This window comes from Mauremys reevesii, linkage group 1 (genome assembly GCF_016161935.1).
Source record: "Mauremys reevesii isolate NIE-2019 linkage group 1, ASM1616193v1, whole genome shotgun sequence".
Taxonomy (NCBI): Eukaryota; Metazoa; Chordata; order Testudines; family Geoemydidae; genus Mauremys; species Mauremys reevesii.
Genome location: NC_052623.1, coordinates 117,527,409 through 117,547,636, shown reverse-complemented (window position 1 = coordinate 117,547,636; position 20,228 = coordinate 117,527,409). Strand labels below are relative to the sequence as shown.

The following is a 20,228-nucleotide window of genomic DNA, read 5'->3' as shown; positions in this document are numbered from 1 at the left end:
GAACATGGTAAACAGTTCTGTGGAACAACGAACGGTAGAATCCTGCTCACTCTTTCATCTGAGTTGACTCTAAAGTGGCTATTGGGAGTAAACACTTATTTTTGTCAATGGAGCAATCAGATCTGACTCTAAATACAGACAAAAACCACATCAGTTGAGTAGGAAGGTGTCATTTTTACTCAGCCATTTTCCAAAGCATACACTCTGTGTGTCTTAAATATTTCCTATACAAAGACAAAGAATAAGAATTCCTTAGAAAGCACTGGAATTTTTCACTAGATGAGAGCCATGTTCTACAATTATAAATATTTTTGGTTAAATTATCTTTGTTAAAAACAAAACAATTAAGTTAAGTTTTGTAAACACAGAACTGAAACAGATTTCCAGTGCTCCACAACAGAAAATTTAATTCTGTCAGTCACTGTTTGCATCAGAAGACGCCTCTCTCCTCAAAATAGCAGTCCACACAGATGGCAGGCCAATCAACATATTAATGGGACTTAAACAGGGACACATATTTCTAACTTTGGCTTTGAACTTTTTAAATTAATAAAAAAGTTTAAGGCAGCTTTGAATTTTTTTAAAAGCAAAATCAGCACACTGAAATTGTTTTAAGTAACCACTCTATGGACAAAAACACACTTAAACAAAGGCTGCTTAGTAAAGGTGGAGCCATGCCAATGTATTTGGGGATACTTTAGGGTAGCCTCTTAAGACAAGGAGGTTGCAGAATAAAGCTGGTCTCTTGTACAGATTTCATTGTAATCTAATTTAGTATTACAATGTATAAAACATCTCAAATGATTAGTGATGTTCTTCCTCTGAACAAGCCACTTAGCATACACATTCTTCTGGCTAAGGGCTTGCCTACTCTTAAATGGCTGCAGATGCACCACTGTAGCGCTTCAGTGAAGCCAACAGAAGGGCATCCCCTGTCAGTGTAGCTACTCCACCTCCCCGAGAGGTGGTAGCTATGTTGATGGGAGGACTTCTCCCATCAACATAAAGCTGTGTATACCAGGAGTTAGGTCAGTATAACTGCGTCGCTCAGTGTGTGGATTTTCCACATCCTGAGCAACATAGTTATACCAACATAATTTGCTAGTGTAGTCCAAGCCTACGTGATTTCACTTAAGTTTGCATTAGTTCTTGTTTCAACTTAATTTTCGTTTCAGACAGCTGATGAAACTATTCAACATGATTTACAGTGGCAAGTTTTTGCATACTAGAGGTTTCATGGGCGGCCAATGCAAAATGGAGTTTTCAAGTAGAACAGAGCTCCTTTACTTAGGACCTGCAGTCATTACACCTAGAGAAACAGAAGACCGTTTGTTAAGTAGACACACACACACACACCACAGTGTTAGAAATCAGAACAACAATCCTCCTCACACCATTCGGGGGGGGGGGGGGGGAGGGGAAAAAAAAAAAGCTTACTAAGTCAGTCAGTCCAGCATGCCTCACTCAGGCAAAACTCCCATTGACTTCAGTACTTTTGCCTCAGGAAGCAGTGCAGTATTGAGTAGAACCATTCAGGTTCTAGAGACTCTTTTCACAAAAGACAGCCACTTACCATACCACCAGCAGCAAAAACTGACTATAGGTTAACACTGCAGCATTAGAATATTATTCAGGAGGAACACTGAGTAATTCACAATAATTACTGTATTAGATATTTTCCTGAAAATAGACAACGCACACAACTTTGAACGGGCATCTGTGGAATAGAGAATCTTTTCCTTTGTGGTAAGCGATTCAGGAAAAACTTAATAGAAAACACAACATATTAAGATGTTCTTAAAGTAATCTAAAAATCGTATCTGTTGTAGTGTGCTCACATGCTGTAGGTTTGAGCACAGGCCAATTGCAGCTTTATGTTAAGTGAGTTTTCCCCTCCTTAACATACCAATTTAGTTATAGAGGGCTGGTCTGAGCACTCCACTTCTATGGACGGAAGCTACGCGGATGGTCTCTCCCCTAAAGGTTCATCTCCCTTCCCTTACAACTCTGGGGGGATATTCCCACATAAGATCATGCTTTCTCAATCAAAATTAGTTTCCTTGGGTTGCCTCACCACACAGTGAACTCTCCCTGATTCAAGGTAGCAGGTGTTGTGTGGAAGATTCCTGCTGCCACTCCCTCATCTGCCTTCACCGCAGAATTAGCCCGAATGAAGTGTCACCACCATAAAGCCCTACCCTGTGTCAGACCCGGGTGGCCAGGTCCACAATGGTGCTGTACTAGCATGTGTGCTAGGATGGGTTTCTGGTGGGCTGTTCTATTATACCTATTATTCACAGGATACATTCTCGCCCCTACCCCTAGCATGGAGCTGCTATCTGTGGCAGTGACATGAGAATAATACTTCATGTAAATAACTTCCAAGAGAAGCTATTCATTATTAATGCAAATGGCTCTGAAGGCATAAGCAAACACTATTTGAGAGCAAGAACTTTTAATGGGAAGGTCATTAAGGAATTCAGCTGGCAAAACACAGTGTGATTTGTACCGCACTTACTCTGATAGTGCCTCCGTTCAAATGCTGTGGAAAACGCAGCGGAAATGAAACAGGCACATGCAGGGTTAAAATGCTGAGCCAATGTAGTTGACTAACAGTTCAGTAAAAGCAAGGAGGCAGACAAGAAAGTTCAGGTCAGGTGAAATTGGAGGAAAGCACCAGAGGACTAACAGCAACTGGGCTTGCTTTGCCTGCAGTCTCATTGCAAAATAGGTGAGTTGCCAGCCTGGGTTGAAAAAAAAACTAAGCTAAAGCCTATACCCTCAGACGTGTCTGCTAGCCTAGTCTGAAAGCACTCTCAAGCCTTGGATAGAGGTTTTTCCTTGTGTGAACAGAAGGTGCATTACAGCCAATAGTTCATCTAACTCTGAAGTTAAGGCATCTCCAAAGGGTTAAGGAGGTAAAAATCCTTTGCTGGTTATCCTGGAATGTCCTTCCACTCCAGTGGAATGAGGAGGAGGAAACTCAGCATTTCTTGTCCCCTGCCAGTGAGGACATCCACAGCCCTATGGTACTTCTCTGATGTTGAAGGTGTTTTTATTACAGGAATGGATTCTACATCTACCATTGTTAAGAGCTGACATTTCAACAACTTTGTGAGCTGCTTTTTCTGATTTCTTCCTATTGTTGCATGATGGGATGGTAGTGGAAATAACCTTGTTTCAGATAAAGATACTGGTACAAAATAATGCATTACCTCATGTTGATAAAGTTGCCCCATACAGCTAAAAAAGAGAGAGAGAGAGAGAGAGAACATTATAGTGCCATTTAACAACAAACCATTACTTATTTCTCAATTTTTATGTCATCCTAATAAGAAATTTAAAACTAACAAAATTAGACTTCATTAAATCTATATTAAAAACTTATTTATTCTAAAAACAGGTCACATGCCAAGTGATCAGAACCCTTTGTATGAGTCAAACAAAACTGATGAAGTTAGATGAGGCTCTCCTGTGCTATTAAAGGGAAAAAATTTGAATCACGCATGTCAAACAAACAATGAGCATGCAGTGCATCAGATTGTGAGATACTCCAAATAGATAGATCTGTGGTTATATGAAAAAATGATCAGCTAATATACTTTCCTTCTATATACCAATCCCACATTTGTCATAGACTAGAGTAAACCATATCAGCAGTCACTGAATGATGATTTGTCAAAGTGGATATGATATAATGCTTTATTCATTAAAAAAACTGGACAATGTGCAGTGAGCAAGAAAGGGGTCCTATGGACCCCAGCCTGAAGGGTTGGGTGATGTGCAGTGAATGAGGCAGTTGACCATTGCTGAACATCAAAGACAAAGATTGAACAGTAAGCTGCCTTATTTACAGCAGTATCCAACCAGGGCACTGGATGCGGAAAGGATCCTGCATTAAAAACAGCACATGATCACTTAAAGACTGTATCATGGGGAGAAGACTGATTCATCACAAGTGGCATTTCTTAATTCTGAATGCTTTCCTTGGCAACCTTAACCCTCTTTTTATTTATATACATACATATATGCACAGGTATATAAATATGGGAGAGAGTGGGTTTTTAAAGTAATCTCTTTTTGGATATAAGCCACAATACAACGCAGAACAGTAAACAAACAGATGTCAGCTTTTCCATTTCGATAGTGAGATATAGAGATATGGAATATCAGTCTGGTGAAACTATTCACTATTGAAACTGTTTTTCTGAACCTGTTCAGTGCTTATGTGATTATATTAAGAGTGTCAGGTCCCTTGTATTTTCTTAATACTTTTGACTAGGAAAGGGAGTGTGAGATGAACTGAGAAAAGAGAAATCCCCCAATTATTAAGAGGGCTGAACTAGGCACTAGGCAATTGTAGGTGTTGTGGGAAAGCTGAACACGAAGGGCGAGTTGCCTAATAAGCAAGACACAGAATCTAATAAAGTTTAAGTCTCTCCAGAAATCCTTGCACAACAAGCCTCAGGGTAAGTACACAAATTCCTTCATTCTTAGGGGGGGAGAAAAGTCTTGTTCAGTTATGGTATTAGAATATGCTACGAAGTACAAAAAGTGACTGCAGTGACCTCAATTGCCTGTAGGCTGCTTTAGACCTGGAGTGGTGGTTAATGAACTAGTCTGCCAAATCGCCTTGCATCCAACGAAGTGGGTATTCACCCACGAAAGCTCATGCTCCCAAACGTCTGTTAGTCTATAAGGTGCCACAGGACTCTTTGCTGCTTTTACAGATCCAGACTAACACGGCTACCCCTCTGATACTTGCCAAATAAAAGACACTCAAGTATAACACAATGTAGCTTCAGGCTTGTATGTGATTCCTTAGAACTCTTGTTTGTTTACAGCACCCAAGTGTGTGACGGGTGCTTTACAGAGAGATATAGAAGACAAAGGTTTTTTTTTTTTTTTTTTTTTTTTCCTGTGACCATATTTTTATTGGGAATATTTACACAAAACAACCCCCCTCCCATGACCCCTCCCCCCCACAATGTCTGGTTGACCTGCTGCTTCTGAGAAACTTAGGGTGGGGGAGTCTGTACAATGCTCTTAGAGAAACCCTTCATCATACACAGATGGGTTCCTGCCAGCCCACTGCTTCCCCCATCCCTGGCCTCAAAGATTCTCCATCTGCTGGGTGAAGAGAGAGGCACCATAAGAATCCAGATAACGCTTGAGCAGCTGGGTCTGATCCAAGCCTCCACTACCACCACCATGAAATTAGAAGTTCCTGCTCACCTCCCCGCCCCCCCAATCCCCTCCCAGGACTGAAAAGCACCAGAGCTACTTCCTAGAGCAGTCTCGGTACCCCAGCCGCTCTGCAGCAAAGGAACACTGGCCACTTGCTGGAGACTCCTCCATGTGGTGCAATGACGGCTTAGGTTTTAATGGCTGTGTCTCGGGATTTGTAGGCCACACCTCGGCTCTTCAGCTCCCGCACAATCCCTTGGGGCAGACGACCAGTTACAGACACTGCATACACACCAGGCTTGAAATTACTGACTCGCTGCCACTTGGAGACCCAGCTGTCCTCAGGGCTCATCATAGCAATAATCCCATCAAAGGAGGAGCTGGTGCAGTCATAGACCATCTCACGGTTGCCCTTCATCTGCAGGTAGGCGTCGCAGTTATCGCACCCGTCATACTCGAACTGGTCGATGGTCTTGACCAAGGAGCAGAGCAGACAGGCCCGCAGATGCCGCAGATCCTTAGGCACCGTCTCCAGCGCCATCACTCGCCCCACCCCCACATGTACAAGGCTTTAAGTGCAGCGTTTCCCACATGTGCCCACCAGGGGCTTTTCTTGCGGCCACAGCCTCCTGGGCAGCGGTGTGAGGAGCAGCAAAGTAGTGGTCCCTCCCCCAGGACACCAGCAGGGGCTGGACCATGCCCCCCTCCGGAGAGACAAATGCTGGAGGAGCAGGCAGTCAGTGAGTTCCCCACCTTCCTGAGGATGTAGAGTCGGGCTCCAGCAGGCTCTGGCCACAGGGCTACAAACCTCGGCTGTGGGATCACCCCCACATCGCCCCGGCCCCTGCTGTCTCTGCCGGCCCGTTATGCATCCCCTCCAGCCCCCACATTCCCCCTATTGACCTCCCCATCCAAGGCTTAATTTGTCCCCGGGCTCACTTTTCACAGCAGCAGACTTACTAGCTAGCAAGTCTTTTTAAAAAAGCAACCAAAAAAAGCAAAAACAACAACAACAACCACCTGCTGAGCCCCATATTTGTGTGTCTATTCTGTTTAGGTCCAGTAAACAATAGACAACTGTATATGATTTTTACTGAGTCAGCAAAAAAGATGCAATAAATTACAATGATTTGCAAATATGTATGTGCATATTTATTAGTGCATATTTATACGTATGTGCATATTTATTTGTTTTTCCTAAAGTTAATTAAGTATTTTAGGAAAAATTGTCAGCCCAGCCACCAGCAAGAGTGGGTGGCCGCACTCTGAAGCCACCAAAAATTTTGTTGTGAGAACCTGTGATTTAAGGCCTTCCACAAGACAAAGCCTCTTACACCTGTCCCTGAAGGGCAGTTAACCTCTTCTCTGAATTGGCTTGTTCTGGTTTCAGCTGAGCAGAACAAGAGTTGTAAATGACTTCTTGATCACTGCCAGGAAAAGTCCACAGCTAAGCCCAGAATAGATGCCCCATCTGAATTTACCAGACTTGAGCTTCCAGTAGTGAGCTTCCCCCCCACCTCAAGATGAACAATTAAATATTTACACAAACACATTTCACAATGCCAAGTAGTGTACTAATGCCAGTGGAATGGTACATTATGGTAAATTAAGGCTATTTGTCTCTCCTTACTCTCTGAAAGTCTGAACTCTGGGCTATTATTTTTTTAAACTGATTATCTGTTAATCCCATATGCTTGAAACTAATTCACAGTTTGGCATCTTATTCATGCCATTATTCTAACCAATTGATTTTTTTTGAGGGGGGGGGAGGAGAATCAGATCTCCAGACTACACAATGAGCAAGATGAATTCACTCTGCACATTCCTTCCCAATCCCACATGCTTTTCATAAGGAAAAAAACTAGGCACTCCTTTGGTATGGAGTCTGCATAACACCAAATAAAGGGCTGAATCCGACATCGACACAAATGCCTGAATCCTATTTATCTTTATAAGTTGTGAGGACAGTTCACTTTCCTAAAGGCAAGTTTATTTGTTACTAGAAATGAAAAAGAAACAGTACATTCACATTCTCAGTAAGGACTTTGTTGTGTCTGTGCACTTTTTCAGGTGTTGTACACAACATGCAGTAAAAGATACAGTTTTCATTTTGAGAATCAAACACTGTCTCAGGTAAAAAAAAAAATCTCTTTATTTGAGGTTAATGGTAAATGTTACATATTACATCAAAATCACTTCTCCCCCTCCAGGTTGTCAAGTGTCATGACGGCTCACAGGAGAGATACTAGAGCTGGTCAAAAAGCAATACATTTGTGTAAAAGTTGTTGTGGTGGTTTTGGTTTGGGTTTTTTTGGCTGCTGCTGCTTGCCAAAATTTCAGTCTTGAAAAATTTCAGACAGTTCTACTTGTCACACATTCACGAATTGGATTCCCTCACCCAGCAATGACGCAGACAGACAACAGGAATTCCCTAGCAGTCCCTCTTCCCAGATGCTTTGTTGTTGGGTTTTTTTGGGGGGTGGGGGGGGAGGGGAGAAGTGGTGAGAGGGGGATGCTGAAGTGCACTAATCAAAGGCAGCCAGGTTGTCTCTTCACATTCAATGCGACCCCTGCTGAACCCCAGGAGGACACAATATAGGGGGTGGTGGAAGTCAGCTGTGCAGAGAACACTGCAGAGGTGTGGGGAGGGCGTAGCAGGATAGAAGGTACGGGCTACCCCCTTCTCAAACTGGGGGTCGGGACCCCTCAGGGGGTCACAAGGTTATTACATGGGGGGTCGCAAGCTGTCAACCTCCACCTCAAACCCCGCTTTGCCTCCAGCATTTATAATGGTGTTAAATATATTAAAAAGTGTTTTTAATTTTTAAGCGGGGGGGGGGGTCGCACCCAGAGACTTGCTATGTTAAAGGCGTCACCAGTAATAAAGTTTGAGAGCCACTGGGCTACAGGGAGATGACAGGGGCTGAAAGGCAGGTAATAGAAGGGTCAGAGGCAGACTGAAGTGAGAGGCCGCCTTAGGCTCTCCTAGCTTCTCTCAAACTTCTCTCCAGTCTCCTTCCACCAACCCAGTGCTCTAACCAGGTTTCTGGTCATGCCTGCTCCTCAGTCCTTCCTTATGGTCAACCTGTCCCCTCTCAGCTGATCCTACGTCTTCCAACATCCCTACCAGTATGTGAGATCAGGTTCATCTCCCACATAACTGTCCCGCTATTCAGTGATTTGTTCTCACCATCAAGAAGTGTCTCACACTGAGCTGTACAGAACTTGGCAGCCAAAAACATGAATTGCTCCCCATTCAGCTGCAGAACAGTATGAAAGGAAATATGCAGGAGAGAAAGGCACTGGCAGCTGAGAAAGGAACTGGAGCTAGTAAAATTTCTTATACTATATATGACCCAAGATCAGCAGCCGGTAGGAGGCTGAGTACAGCAACATGGGTAAGAGGAACTGCATTTATCCCCCATCCCCATTGGGGGAATAAGAAAAGCAGCTTCTCCTTCCCTGCAATCATGGAGAAGGAGGGGAGAAGGGTTTTTAAACTAATAAGACACCTACTAGCCGGAGGCTGATACTAAGACAGGCAGACAGACAAAGCAAGCCCTTGTAAGTAAACTAGGAAGAGCACTCCGGGTTTCTGACTGATGGAAGACAGACACCCCACCACACACACAGGACCTCTACCCAATTACAGACCTAAGCAAAGAACATAAGCAGCTATTCTGTGACAATTAATTAGAGAAGAGATCACAAATAGGAAGCTATTGATATAAACAAATATGCAAATTAATAAGAAAGTCTAAAATTGAGAACTGTGTCTGGATTCGTCAGTACAGAAAACGTACTGAAAGAGTTAGTGGGATTTTGTTCTGTAACCATTCTGATGGGATGTAAAGGGCAGTGACATACAGAAACATAACTCTGAAAGAATTGGACCATTGTGGTTCCAAGATTACCTCATCCCATCGGCTTCAAGTCCAATTTGCTCATTTCACAGGTAAGGAGTAAAAACCAGACCAGTAGCATTCAGTGAATCTGCAGAGATGTAGCTAAGGTCATAAACTGGCCTGCAGTATCTCCGTGACCTATGATGGTATATCTACCACTGCAGTAGGTCGTTGTGATTCCCAGCACAGGCAGACAGACTTGCACTAGCTCAGCTCAAGCTAGGACACTAAAAATAGCAGTGGTGACACTGCAGCACGGGCAGTGGCTTGAGCTAGTCACCTAAGCTATAGGCACCAGCTTCTTGAGGGCCCAGAGGGTGCTTAACCCGCTGCTTTGCCCCAGGCCCCGCCCCCACCTTGCAGTGCTGCAAGGTCCGCACGGCCACTACTAGCATTCTAGCTTGAGCTGAGCTAGCCTAAGTCTGCTTACCCATGCTAGGAATCACACCTCCCAGATGCAGTGCAGACGTACCCTGAGAAGGAAAGAAAACAACTGGATTTTTCAGGCCCTAAATTGAGTTCAAAACAGTCAGAAAGAAGAATGTCTCTAGCGTCCCACTGAAAGCTTGTATTTACCTAAGTGGGTTTTCCACAATGAAAATAAAAAAATGTTAAAGTTCAAAAGAAAACTTAAAGGCTCTAGAGTGTTTAGAGAGAGAGAGTTTTAAATGGACTGCACAAAGGAGTGAGGAGCTGAAATCCTGTTCTGACTCCCTCTGATCCAGGACGAACCTCTCTGGCTCTATTTCCCCTTCAGGAAAAAAACAGAGGGGTGCTGTATTAACTGTAAAGTGCTTTGAAGACTGTCATTCAAGAGCTAATCAATACTACAGACATTACATGTTTAAAGCTATGGCTTCCGGAAAAGCAAACATTCCATGAACCTACCTAATCTATTTTGGGGGCAATGAGAGTGAGAATGAAGGTCCTTGCAACTGGGAGGAGGGCAGTTTCTAAAATAAGACATCACAGTTCTACACAGCCAGGCGGCTTAAAATTTTACATCCAAATATTAGCACTCTTGTTTCTCATGAGTCCCAGCTCACAACCCCCCTTTTCCCTCCTGCCCCACAAGTGTAAAAAAACCCAAACAAGACTAATGTCATGGCCACACAGCAAGTACAGTCACCTAGCCGTAATATCTGGTGAGTTACCAAAGGCTCTCTTCTCTGGATAAACACTGATTCAGATAAGCCGCCATCAACAAGAGAGGTCCAAGAGGTATAGTCCAACAAAGGATGGTTTTCTTTCTAATGAGTAGCTGATATCTCTGGGAATTTTATAAGTTATTCAATTTGCCTGGAGGAGCCATTTCTGTAATTATGCTAACAGATGCATATTAACAGGGATCTTGCCACTTGGTTCTTATGTTAAAGGAACATTATAGGCTGTTTGGAGACTTTATTCAGTGGAGGGGCATGTGGGTTAAATATGAGATCTATAGCAGGGGTGGGCAAACTTTTTGGCCCGCGGGCCACATCAGGGTTACGCAACTGTATGGAGGGCCAGGTAGGGAAGGCTGTGCCTCCCCAAACAGCCTGGCTCCCGCCCCCATCCGCCCCCCTCAGAACCTCCAACCCCCTCTGCTCCTTTTCCCCTGACTGCCCCCTCCCGGGACCCCCGCCCTCTATCCAACCACCCTGCTCCCTGTCCCCTGACCCCTATCCACATCCCCACCCCCTGGCAGCCCCCCAGGACTCCCACCCCCATCCAACCGCCCTCTGCTCATCCCCTGACCATCCTCTCCCAGGATCCCCGCCCCTAACTGTCCCTCAGGATCCCACCCCCTTATTCAACACCCCCAGCTCTCTGTCCCTGCCCTCCCAACCCTTATCCACAACCCCGCCGCCTGACAGGCACCCCGGGACTCCCACTCCCTTACAAGCGGCAGGAGCTCGCAGTCACAACACCCGGACAGAGCCAGCTGTGGTCCCCATGCTGCCCAGCAGGAGTGGCAGGCCAGAGTGCAGCGGCGTGGCTACGGGGGAGGGGGGACAGTAGAGAAGGGACCGGGGACTTGGCTCCCGGTTTGGGAGCTCAGGGGCCAGGCAGGATGGTCCCGCGGGCCACGTCTGATCTATAGGCTCAAAAGTAAAAAAATTAGCACTCAATCTGGAATATGAAAAATATGCCATACTTTAAAAAATGATCCACCATTAAATTGATATCTGCTTACATTTGCCAAAGTCACTGCTCTGAATAGATGCTGTTTACAGCTGGAAGACATCAGCTTTTTAAATACTTGGAATCAAGAACAAAAATTTATGTGCATATGTTTTGATTCTTTTGTACTTGGCAGGAGTGTCTGCAGGTCATTAATACACGGTGCATTTACTGTTTGTCTATTTATAGATTTTTCTAAGGCATTCCTCATCATAGTATCTGAGCACCTCGTATACATTAACTAATTAATCCTCACTGCCCTGGTGAAGTAAGGAAATAATGTTACCTTTGTTCCCCATCTGTAAAATGAAGGTGAGAGTGACTTGCCGAATGTCACACAGGAAGTCTGTGCCAGTGCCAGTACCCACAAGTTTATCCTTCTTCTCTATGTCACCCTCCCCCCAAAATTTTTTAAAAGCAAGTCTTAGTCCATTGTGAGGACCTCTCGAGTCTTTATGAAAAAACAAAAGAACCATCACCAAAAAACAAACAAAAATCAGAGACATGAATTAAAAGCACCACATTTATAATTTCAAATCTTCAATCAGTACATTAATTTAAGAATTATTAAAATTCAGAACCAGATATTTTATTTAGGAGTCTCCTCAATTAAAATACTTTGCAAGGACAGTTGAAATCTGGTTGTCCTTTGTTATGTAATTCCAGGTATGAAAAGGGATCACTGTGATAACATTAGATAAAAAAGATTTCCTTTCTAAATGATTACATTCTGTACATCTGCACCAATTCTGAGTTATGAAAAATCATTCACATAATCTCTAGTCTAAGTGATATTTAACTGTACATTGGTAATTTCGCCCATCGTGTTGCCCCTTCCCTCCATCTTCCCCAAAAATGACATCAATTTTTAGTCATTTTCTTATGTTTCTATAGAGGTGTTTCCCAAACTTGGGACGCCACTTGTGTAGGGAAAGCCCCTGGCGGGCCGGGCCGGTTTGTTTACCTGTCGTGTCCGCAGGTCCGGCTGATCGCGGCTCCCACTGGCCACGGTTCGCTGCTCCAGGCCAATGGGGGCTGCGGGAAGCGGTGTGGGCCGAGGGACGAGCAGCGGGAGGAGCACTGCAGTGTGTACGTCAACCTAACTATGGAGGTGTAAGCTGCCTTATGTCAACAAAACTGTGTAGTGTAGACGTGGCCTTAATCTGATGTCTTAGCTACTTGACATGGAGTGCTGCATCTTCCTCTTCACCCCCACAGAATATGGAGTAGCCTTTGTGATCCCAGAGCTCCCCTATGTGCCCCCACCACACCTCCCATCCGCTGGCAGACCCCACAGTTCAGCACCTTCTCCCTGCTCCCCCGCCTCCTGCCCACAGCAATCAGCTGTCTCGCGGTGTTCAGGAGGCTGTGGGGGAGGAGCTATAACTCAGTCATTTAGAACTAGATTTTATTAATAACCTCCAGATAGTCAAACACTTTTTTTATGGGTCTGATTCTCCACTGCCTTGCACCTTGTGTAGTCATTTACTTATTTTCCAAGTGAGTGTGAAACACCCCTATTCTCATTTAGCAGTGTTTCACACTGACTTTGCACAAGTGAAAATTAGTGCCCAAGTGGAATTAGTGGAAAGTAGTGGAGAATCAAGCCCTTTGTCTAAGTGTTTGAGTATCTGGAGTCTAACGATTAATACAAGCTAGTTGTCCATCTATCAACTAACTGACCCAGTATGGGTTGGACAAGGCAAAGATTACAGTGGTCTGTGTGACATTACACCAGGCTACCTTTCGTGTCACATCTGCTTGTGGGCTGAGGGTCTGATGGAGATGCCTCTCATTTGTGGGCGCAGGCAGATAACCATCCTTTCTTGCACTGCTCCCAGTTTGTCAGACCACTGGTCTCTCAATTCCTGGCTGCGCAGCCCATAGTAACGTATTACAGTTCTAGGTCTGCTGAGCAGCAGTGAGTATGGGGATTTACACCAACAGAAGGCCCTTTATATTATTTTTACCAGAAACTCATGTAAAGACAAATTAACTAAAATATTAGACTTTTATTGAATAATCTGTTTTCCGAGCTATTGAAACATACTGTTTAATATATGCATTTTGAATGTAACTGGAACACTTAATTCATATTTAACAATATTACCACAACACTTTCATATCATGCTTTTCATCCAAAGATCTCAAGGTGCTTTACAAAGGAAATGTCATCATCAAAGTGCTTGTATTTGACTTATTGTACCAAGTATCGCCACTAATAATAATTTGCACTGAACAATATTTCAGACAAAGGATGACAATACAAATTTTCAGGTCCACATTTCAGGCATCCTAATTTTGATTTTCAGTCCTTCACACTTTTCAGGTTGAAAACCATTGAAGGAACATAACTACCATAAATATCACTCCTTTTTTAACCTTTTTTTTTTAAAAACCTACAGTTGTTGCCGGGCAACCCCTAAAATTACTATTAAAGGAACAGAAGGGGAAAAAACCTTTGTCTACTTTTTTTTCCAGTTAGTTTACTTTGTTCATTTGAAATGTGTATGGTCAAGGTCAGTGTTTACCTAGATATAGTCAGTCACTCCTCGTTTGTGTGATTCTTTCTCCTGTGCTGCTGGGTGAAGCACATCACTTATAAAATGTTAGAAAACTGTGATTGTTAAACCACGAAAACTGAAAGGCTGACTTAGAGGCAAGTGAAGTATCAGACAGGGGGACTGCCAGCCGTGGACAAAGCAGGTGGCCAAACGACATTATAGGGGAACATTGCACAACTTTAAACGAGCATGTTCTGTAATAGAGCAGGGCCGTAACATCGAAACAACGTTAAGCGAGAGGACATTAAGTGGGGAGTTGCTGCACATTCAGATGCTCACGCACGTCAGAGCTTGCATGCATGCCTATCTGTTTATTGTGTGCATCTTCTAGATCTAGACTAATACATAGTCTTACTTCAAAAGGCAGCTTTGCATATACACAGACTACTGTATTACGGTAATACACATCTCATGCAATGTATTGTATTTTCCTAAAAGAATAAGTTTTTATATATACATTTTGAATGATAAGAAAGTAGAATGAAAATCGGAAAAACACTAATAATACTTTTTGTAAAACCTGGGAAAGGTTTGGTTAAAAAGCATTTAAAACTGAAAACATAGGGGTTTAGTTATAGGTTATATTACTTGCTGTGTTGGAATATACATTAGAGTCTCACTAACACAAATTTGGTGATCACAGCAACTCACCCAATTTTTCAATTTAACAATTAAGTAAACAAACATTACTAGGAAAAAAATCAAAATACCCTCCAAAAATGTACTTTGCACATTATCTTGCTTTTTGTAGCAGTAAATGTACTGTGATATATTTTGCAAAAGTAATGAAGTCATAAAAATACTAGACCTCACTATGGAATATTACTAACATTTTTGAGGCAAAATGGAGGGAGACCACTAATATGCATTCTTAGAATTATAAGGTTTGTGAATGATCAAAAAATTATTGAAGTACAGTATACTGGAAGTGGAATTCTTGCATCTTAAAGAAAATAAAGAACATTTGATCACCTTATCATATCAAGACATCTCTAGGTGATTTAAGAAAATATTGAGATTAAAGCAAATTATGCAGATTTATAGAGCCCTGCGCGGATACACATTTATATCTGAGGATGCAGATATAAGTCAGTATCTGCGGAACAGCAGGGCTCTCCCAGGAACCACAGTGCCAGATTGCCGCTCCCAGGAGCCAGCACCCCACACCGGCAGCTCCTCCAGTGTGGCTGTACTACCCACAAACTCACTCACTGGGGTGAGCACCAGGCTCACCAGCAGCAGCTTTCCCCCAGCCTTTCCCCGGTCACCCCCTGCTGCCGAAGCCCTTCCCTGTTGCCAGAGTCTTTCCCCACTGCTGGAGTCTTTTCTGGGGACGGAAAGGCTCCAGCAGTGGGACAACTGCTAAAAATATCAGTATAGAGGGAGACACAGCATGGGCCAGTAGAGAACATGAAGGGTATGTACTCCAGGCTACATACCCACACTCTTCAGGCATGGCTATGGCTCTATGGCTTAACCTGTACCTCACCATCTACACTGCTACATATGCCCACACTGTGGAGAAGGGGACTAAGTGTGCATGTACAATACATGCTGCCAAAACAGTCTTGCAGGGTAGAGCCATCCTAGAAGAATCATATTCTCTCAGTATTTTGGGGGGCTTCCACACACACGCCCACAAGAAATATTCCACCAAAATTTCACAACACGTATGTGAAGCATGAAGCATGAACTCTATATAAACAATGTTTGGAATACGTATTAAACATTTATGTTCAGTCTTAATATTGTACTGTATTCCAAATACGGTTCATCTTGTAAGAACAGTCAACTCAACACATGGGAATAGGAAAAAAAATGTGAAGGACGTCCATAGCCTTCAAACACTTAATCACTGGAAATAGTACTTGAAAAAAATTGTGCCAGAACAATTAGTTCTCTCAAGTAGTTCAGTTTTCTCGACTGCCACACTACTTCAGTCTGGCATTGTCTGACCACTCCAGTGCACTGTGTTGATTCAGTAATATTCCAACAAATATACTTTACTGTAGAAGGTGTCTATCCCTTCCCCGATTCTTTAAAGACATTTAGTTTCTCAAGAAACTATCAGATCAGTGCAATAGAGCACCTTGTCATAATATACTGAAAATGCAAGAATCATAACAACTACTGCAGAACCAGTCAAAAGATTTAGAAATAAAATAATCAGACATGACAGATTTGCAAAAAGCCTCCTCTTACGACCACCTGCAGGATTACACAGCTACCTATTTCATTTCAGGCTACTCTTAGTCACGTGTGAAACTAGTCTCTCTCTTCCCCCTTATTCATGTGATTCACAAAAAATGAGCAGACAATCTCTGATCCTATAGGTCCATGCAGCAAGTCTCACACTGTTTCCCCTTCTCCCTTTAATCCATGCACTAGAAGGTAGACATGAACTGCTGGCTAAAAAAACAACCTAGCCAACATTTTACCCAGAGCCAGGAGCCCCTAGACAATATAATTATGTGGCCACATAAATTGCCACCCAATTCTGGTTTATTTTTTACGCTGCCTATTTAACAGTGCTCTAGACATTACGTTTTCATTTTAATAAAGTCTCTAGTTCTTATGACTATGAAGAAAACCTTCAAATTGTTAATGGATATAAAGCAACGTACTGATGCCTGCCCGAGTCTGCAGGCAACCTGAAATAACTTAGTGAGATATGAATTGTCCTATGGCGCCTAATGATAGTTATTGTTGGCAACTGAATTATTTTAATGGTCCCATTTTAGTTGAAACTGTGTGCTTCACTGGTGTAGCTGCAGCTACTGAGATGCAGTGGGGCAGCTAGTTGCTACCAACAGTTGATGGAGGTGGGGAACATGGAAGTCAAACATCTTTTCTCCCAAGACATATAATCACCTCTGCCGGAGAAGGAAAAAAGAAATGCATACATCCCATCCCATCTCAAAAAAAGGCCTAAAACTACCTCCTGCACACCCCTGTCTCTCTGGTGGGTATCAAAATCTCCAATTGTCCCCAACCCAAATGCCAAAGTCTCCAGCATCATCCCAGCCAACGTCTATAATTGACAACAAGTAGCTGCACAGGAAGATCTGCACCACACTGAAAATAAAAAATGTGGGCTAGCAGAAAATAAATTGAATTTAAATACACACAAATTGCCCACAGAAAACTAATGAATAGACTGAACTGGGCAGCCAGGAGGAGACAACTTAAGAGGGGCCATGTAATTCTGGAGCTTTACAACTTAATTCAGGTCCAATGAGCCACCTGGGTTCTTTTCAATAATTATTTTAATATTCTCCCATCTATTTTTATGCTTCTATCCAGGATCTTAGAATCCAACATGCTCGGTACTGCACAAAACACAATATTAGAGCACTATTTACTTGCACTCAAAAGGTATTAGGTACTATACAGAAACGAGAAGAGATATGGCCCCTGTCCTCCTGGAGAACTTCTTAGCTATACCCCAACACCAAAGGTTCTCAACCAGGGTCTGGGGCCCCCTGGGGGGCCACAATCAGGTATCATGGGATCTGCCAAGCAGGGCCAGCATTAGACTTGCTGGGGCCCAGGGGGCAGAAAACCAAAGCCCCACCACAAGGAGCTGCAGCCCAGGGCTCTGAGCGCCACAACTTGGAGCTGAAGCCGAAGCCTGAGCAACTTAGCTTCGCAGGGCACTGAGCAACTGCGTTGCTTGCTAGCCCCTAACACTGACCCTGGCTTTTATATACAGAAAAACAATTGTTGGGGCACAGGTGGCCCATGGAATTTGTACAGCATGTTGGGGAGGCCTCAGAAAGAAAAAGGTTGAGAACCCCTGCCCCACGCCACTTCTAGACCATGAACACATTCGGCCTTACACTGTTTTTTGTGCATCACTGAGTAATACAACCAGCTCAACACAAAAATAACTAAAGAAAAAGAAGATAAAACATTCAACAGTTATGTTATAACAGCTAAGATCAGTAAGTGAAGGCAGGTATCGCGGACAAGGCACTTTGAACACTATCATTAGTGTCAGGCCCATCAGAAGAAATGTTGTGCGCGGGTACATCATGTTTGCGGAGGCCGCATTCCCTCCCTTTTCTTTATTTAGGCAGGAGAAGTTAGAGTTGGGGGGGGCAGAGCTTAGGACCTTGGTAAAACTGTCCCCCCCTCTCGTCAGCCCTGAAGAGGTGCCCCCCCCAATGCCTAGGCCACCCCTTGTTGGGTTTGATTCTGTGTAAGTTACAAGGACAGCTACTAAGCGGCTGAGCCATATGTTTGCTGTTCTGCACCACCAGCTCTGTGTTGGGAGAGGTTTGCCCCACCACGGCAGGGCAACTTCAACTTCAGAAAACAACACACCGGGGGGGGGAAGGGGGCGCACTGAATTTTTCAAATGCTGAGCAACCCGGCAAACGCGCCTGGCGCTCTCCTGCCAAGGGCACCCCGGATCGCGCCCTGCTTCTGGGGCCGGGGCTGCCCTCGGCACCCCGTCCCCCCGCCACGCTAAGGCAGCACATGGGCCGGGGAGGGCCCCTACCCGCCCCCCCAAAACTCCTCCAAGGGAGACTCGCGTGGCTGGGCGGGCCCCAGCCGGGCTGCAGCGCCGGGCACAGCTGCGTGCAGCGCCGGGCACAGCTGCGTGCAGCGCCGGGCACAGCTGCGTGCACCGCAGCCTGCCGCTGCTGGGGAGGGCAGAGGGGCGATGCGCGGCGGAGCCTCCCGGCGGGGGCCCGACCGGCGGGACAGCGGAGCGCGCCCCACTCACAGGCCACGTAGGCGGCGAGGGCGAGCGCCATGAGCAGCTTCATCCTGCGGCGGTCGATGGCGGTCAGCAGGCGCAGCAGCGGGCCCGAGCTCACCATCCCCGGCGGGGCGCGCGGCGCGAACTCCGCCCGCAGCAGCAGCCGCCGCCGCCGCCAGCCAGTTCCTGCCCCAGCCTCGGCCCGGGCGCATGCGCAGGCCGGCGTCGCTCTCGGCGTGAGAGGTGTGTTCTGCTGCGGGGGGAGGCGGAGGCGCTGCTCGTGTCTCAGCGCGCCTGCGCGGGGCGGGCACAGCGGGGCCGCGTGATGGCTTCGCGCGCGCGCCGCTGGCCCTGGGGAGCAGGCAGGCGGAGCGGGCAGTGCCCGCCTTGGACCCGGGCTCTCAAATTCCCGAGCCCCTGGTGCAGCCCCGCCCTACGGTGCCGTGAGGCCCTGGGTCTGCCCCATGGAGACAGCCTGTCTTGTCCCAGCCCCAGTGATTTTACTGCCCCAAGAGAGAACAAGATAAATACACCCAAATAATCCAGACCCTGCAGCGTCCGGCCGCAACAGCCCTGCAAATACACGCGGGTTTAGCACCTGCTGCATCCCAGCCGCCTGAAATGGAGAAGCACTTTTAGCTGCTGTCGGACTCCAGCAAAACAAAACAAAGGTGCATTCTGCGACTACAGCGTTGCAACCTCTTCCATCGTCTTGATTTTGATGCCCAGACAGTGCCCGAATGCTATTGCCTAACTGAGACATCTCTTTTACCATTTGTAATGCGCCTTAAATAGCCAGACTCCAAAACATGCTGGCCTAACAGCATGTATCTGCAGGGCTGCCCAGAGGATTCATGGGGCCTGGGGCAAAGCAATTTTGGGGGCCCCATCCATAAAAAAAAGTTGTAATACTATAGAATACTATATTCTCATGGGGGATTTGCCCCACTTGCCCTGCCCTGCCCTGCCCTGCCCTGTCCTCCCCCCGGCGGCCCTGTGTATCTGACCCAACAGATCCAGTATCTGGCCTGGTTTATGCTAGTTGCACTTTGCTGGCATAACTATGCTGTTTATATCAGCAAAACTGCTTTTTACCTGTATAGCTTATTCCAACACCATCTCGGTGCAAAATAAGCATTACCATCAAAAGTGCAATTTTGATGGCATAATTTTCCACCCTATATGTTTCTATTGTCTCACCTACATCAGAGACTACACCTCATCAACACCATTAACCAATGTAACTTAACACTGAACACTGATATTGTTGACTTTTTTAACCCCAAATTTCACTAAGAGCATATCTAGCTGTTTCTACTGCACTAAAAACAACCCAGATCCTGGTGTAAAAATACCCGCAAAACCAGCACTAGTGCAACTAGACAGCAAAAGGTTTCCGTGTAGACCTGGCCTCTGAATACTATTAGAGCCTGCTGGATTTTAGAATCATTTTGATCACAAACCCTGAAAATGAACCATCAAAAAAGAGAGAACAAGCCCAAATAAATTTGTTAGTCTCTAAGGTGTCACAAGGACTCTTCCTTGTTTTTGCTGATACAGACTAACACGGCTACCACTCTGAAACCTGAGAGAACAAGTGTTAATCCTAACTAGTTCATCAGAATCAGGGCCGGATCTAACTTTTTTGCCGCCCCAAGCAAAAAAGAAGAGCGCCGCCCCACCGTACCCCCCCACCCCAGC

General features: G+C 45.1%; 2 protein-coding genes across 2 annotated transcripts in view; both read right to left on the bottom strand.

Annotated features, from left to right (window-relative positions):
• The window catches only part of UXS1 (UDP-glucuronate decarboxylase 1), an 87,678-nt gene extending 69,030 nt beyond the window's left edge, over positions 1-18,648 (bottom strand). Inside the window, exons 1-2 of the mRNA XM_039514121.1 lie at positions 18,552-18,648; positions 3,216-3,243 (exon numbers count right to left, since the gene is read on the bottom strand). Coding sequence (XP_039370055.1) covers positions 3,216-3,243; positions 18,552-18,648 — 125 coding nt within the window. The remainder of the gene's footprint in view (positions 1-3,215; positions 3,244-18,551) is intronic.
• On the bottom strand, positions 4,921-5,740 carry LOC120390986 (transcription elongation factor SPT4-A). Its single transcript, XM_039514133.1, has one exon. It carries the CDS (start codon positions 5,726-5,728, stop codon positions 5,375-5,377), a length of 354 nt encoding a protein of 117 aa, XP_039370067.1. The 5' UTR covers positions 5,729-5,740; the 3' UTR covers positions 4,921-5,374.
• Positions 18,649-20,228: the final 1,580 nt, after the last annotated feature.

What these genes read in the sequence shown, in the direction of transcription:
- LOC120390986 (XM_039514133.1), bottom strand. Translation starts at nt 5,728, where the DNA reads ATGGCGCTGGAGACGGTGCCTAAGGATCTGCGGCATCTGCGGGCCTGT.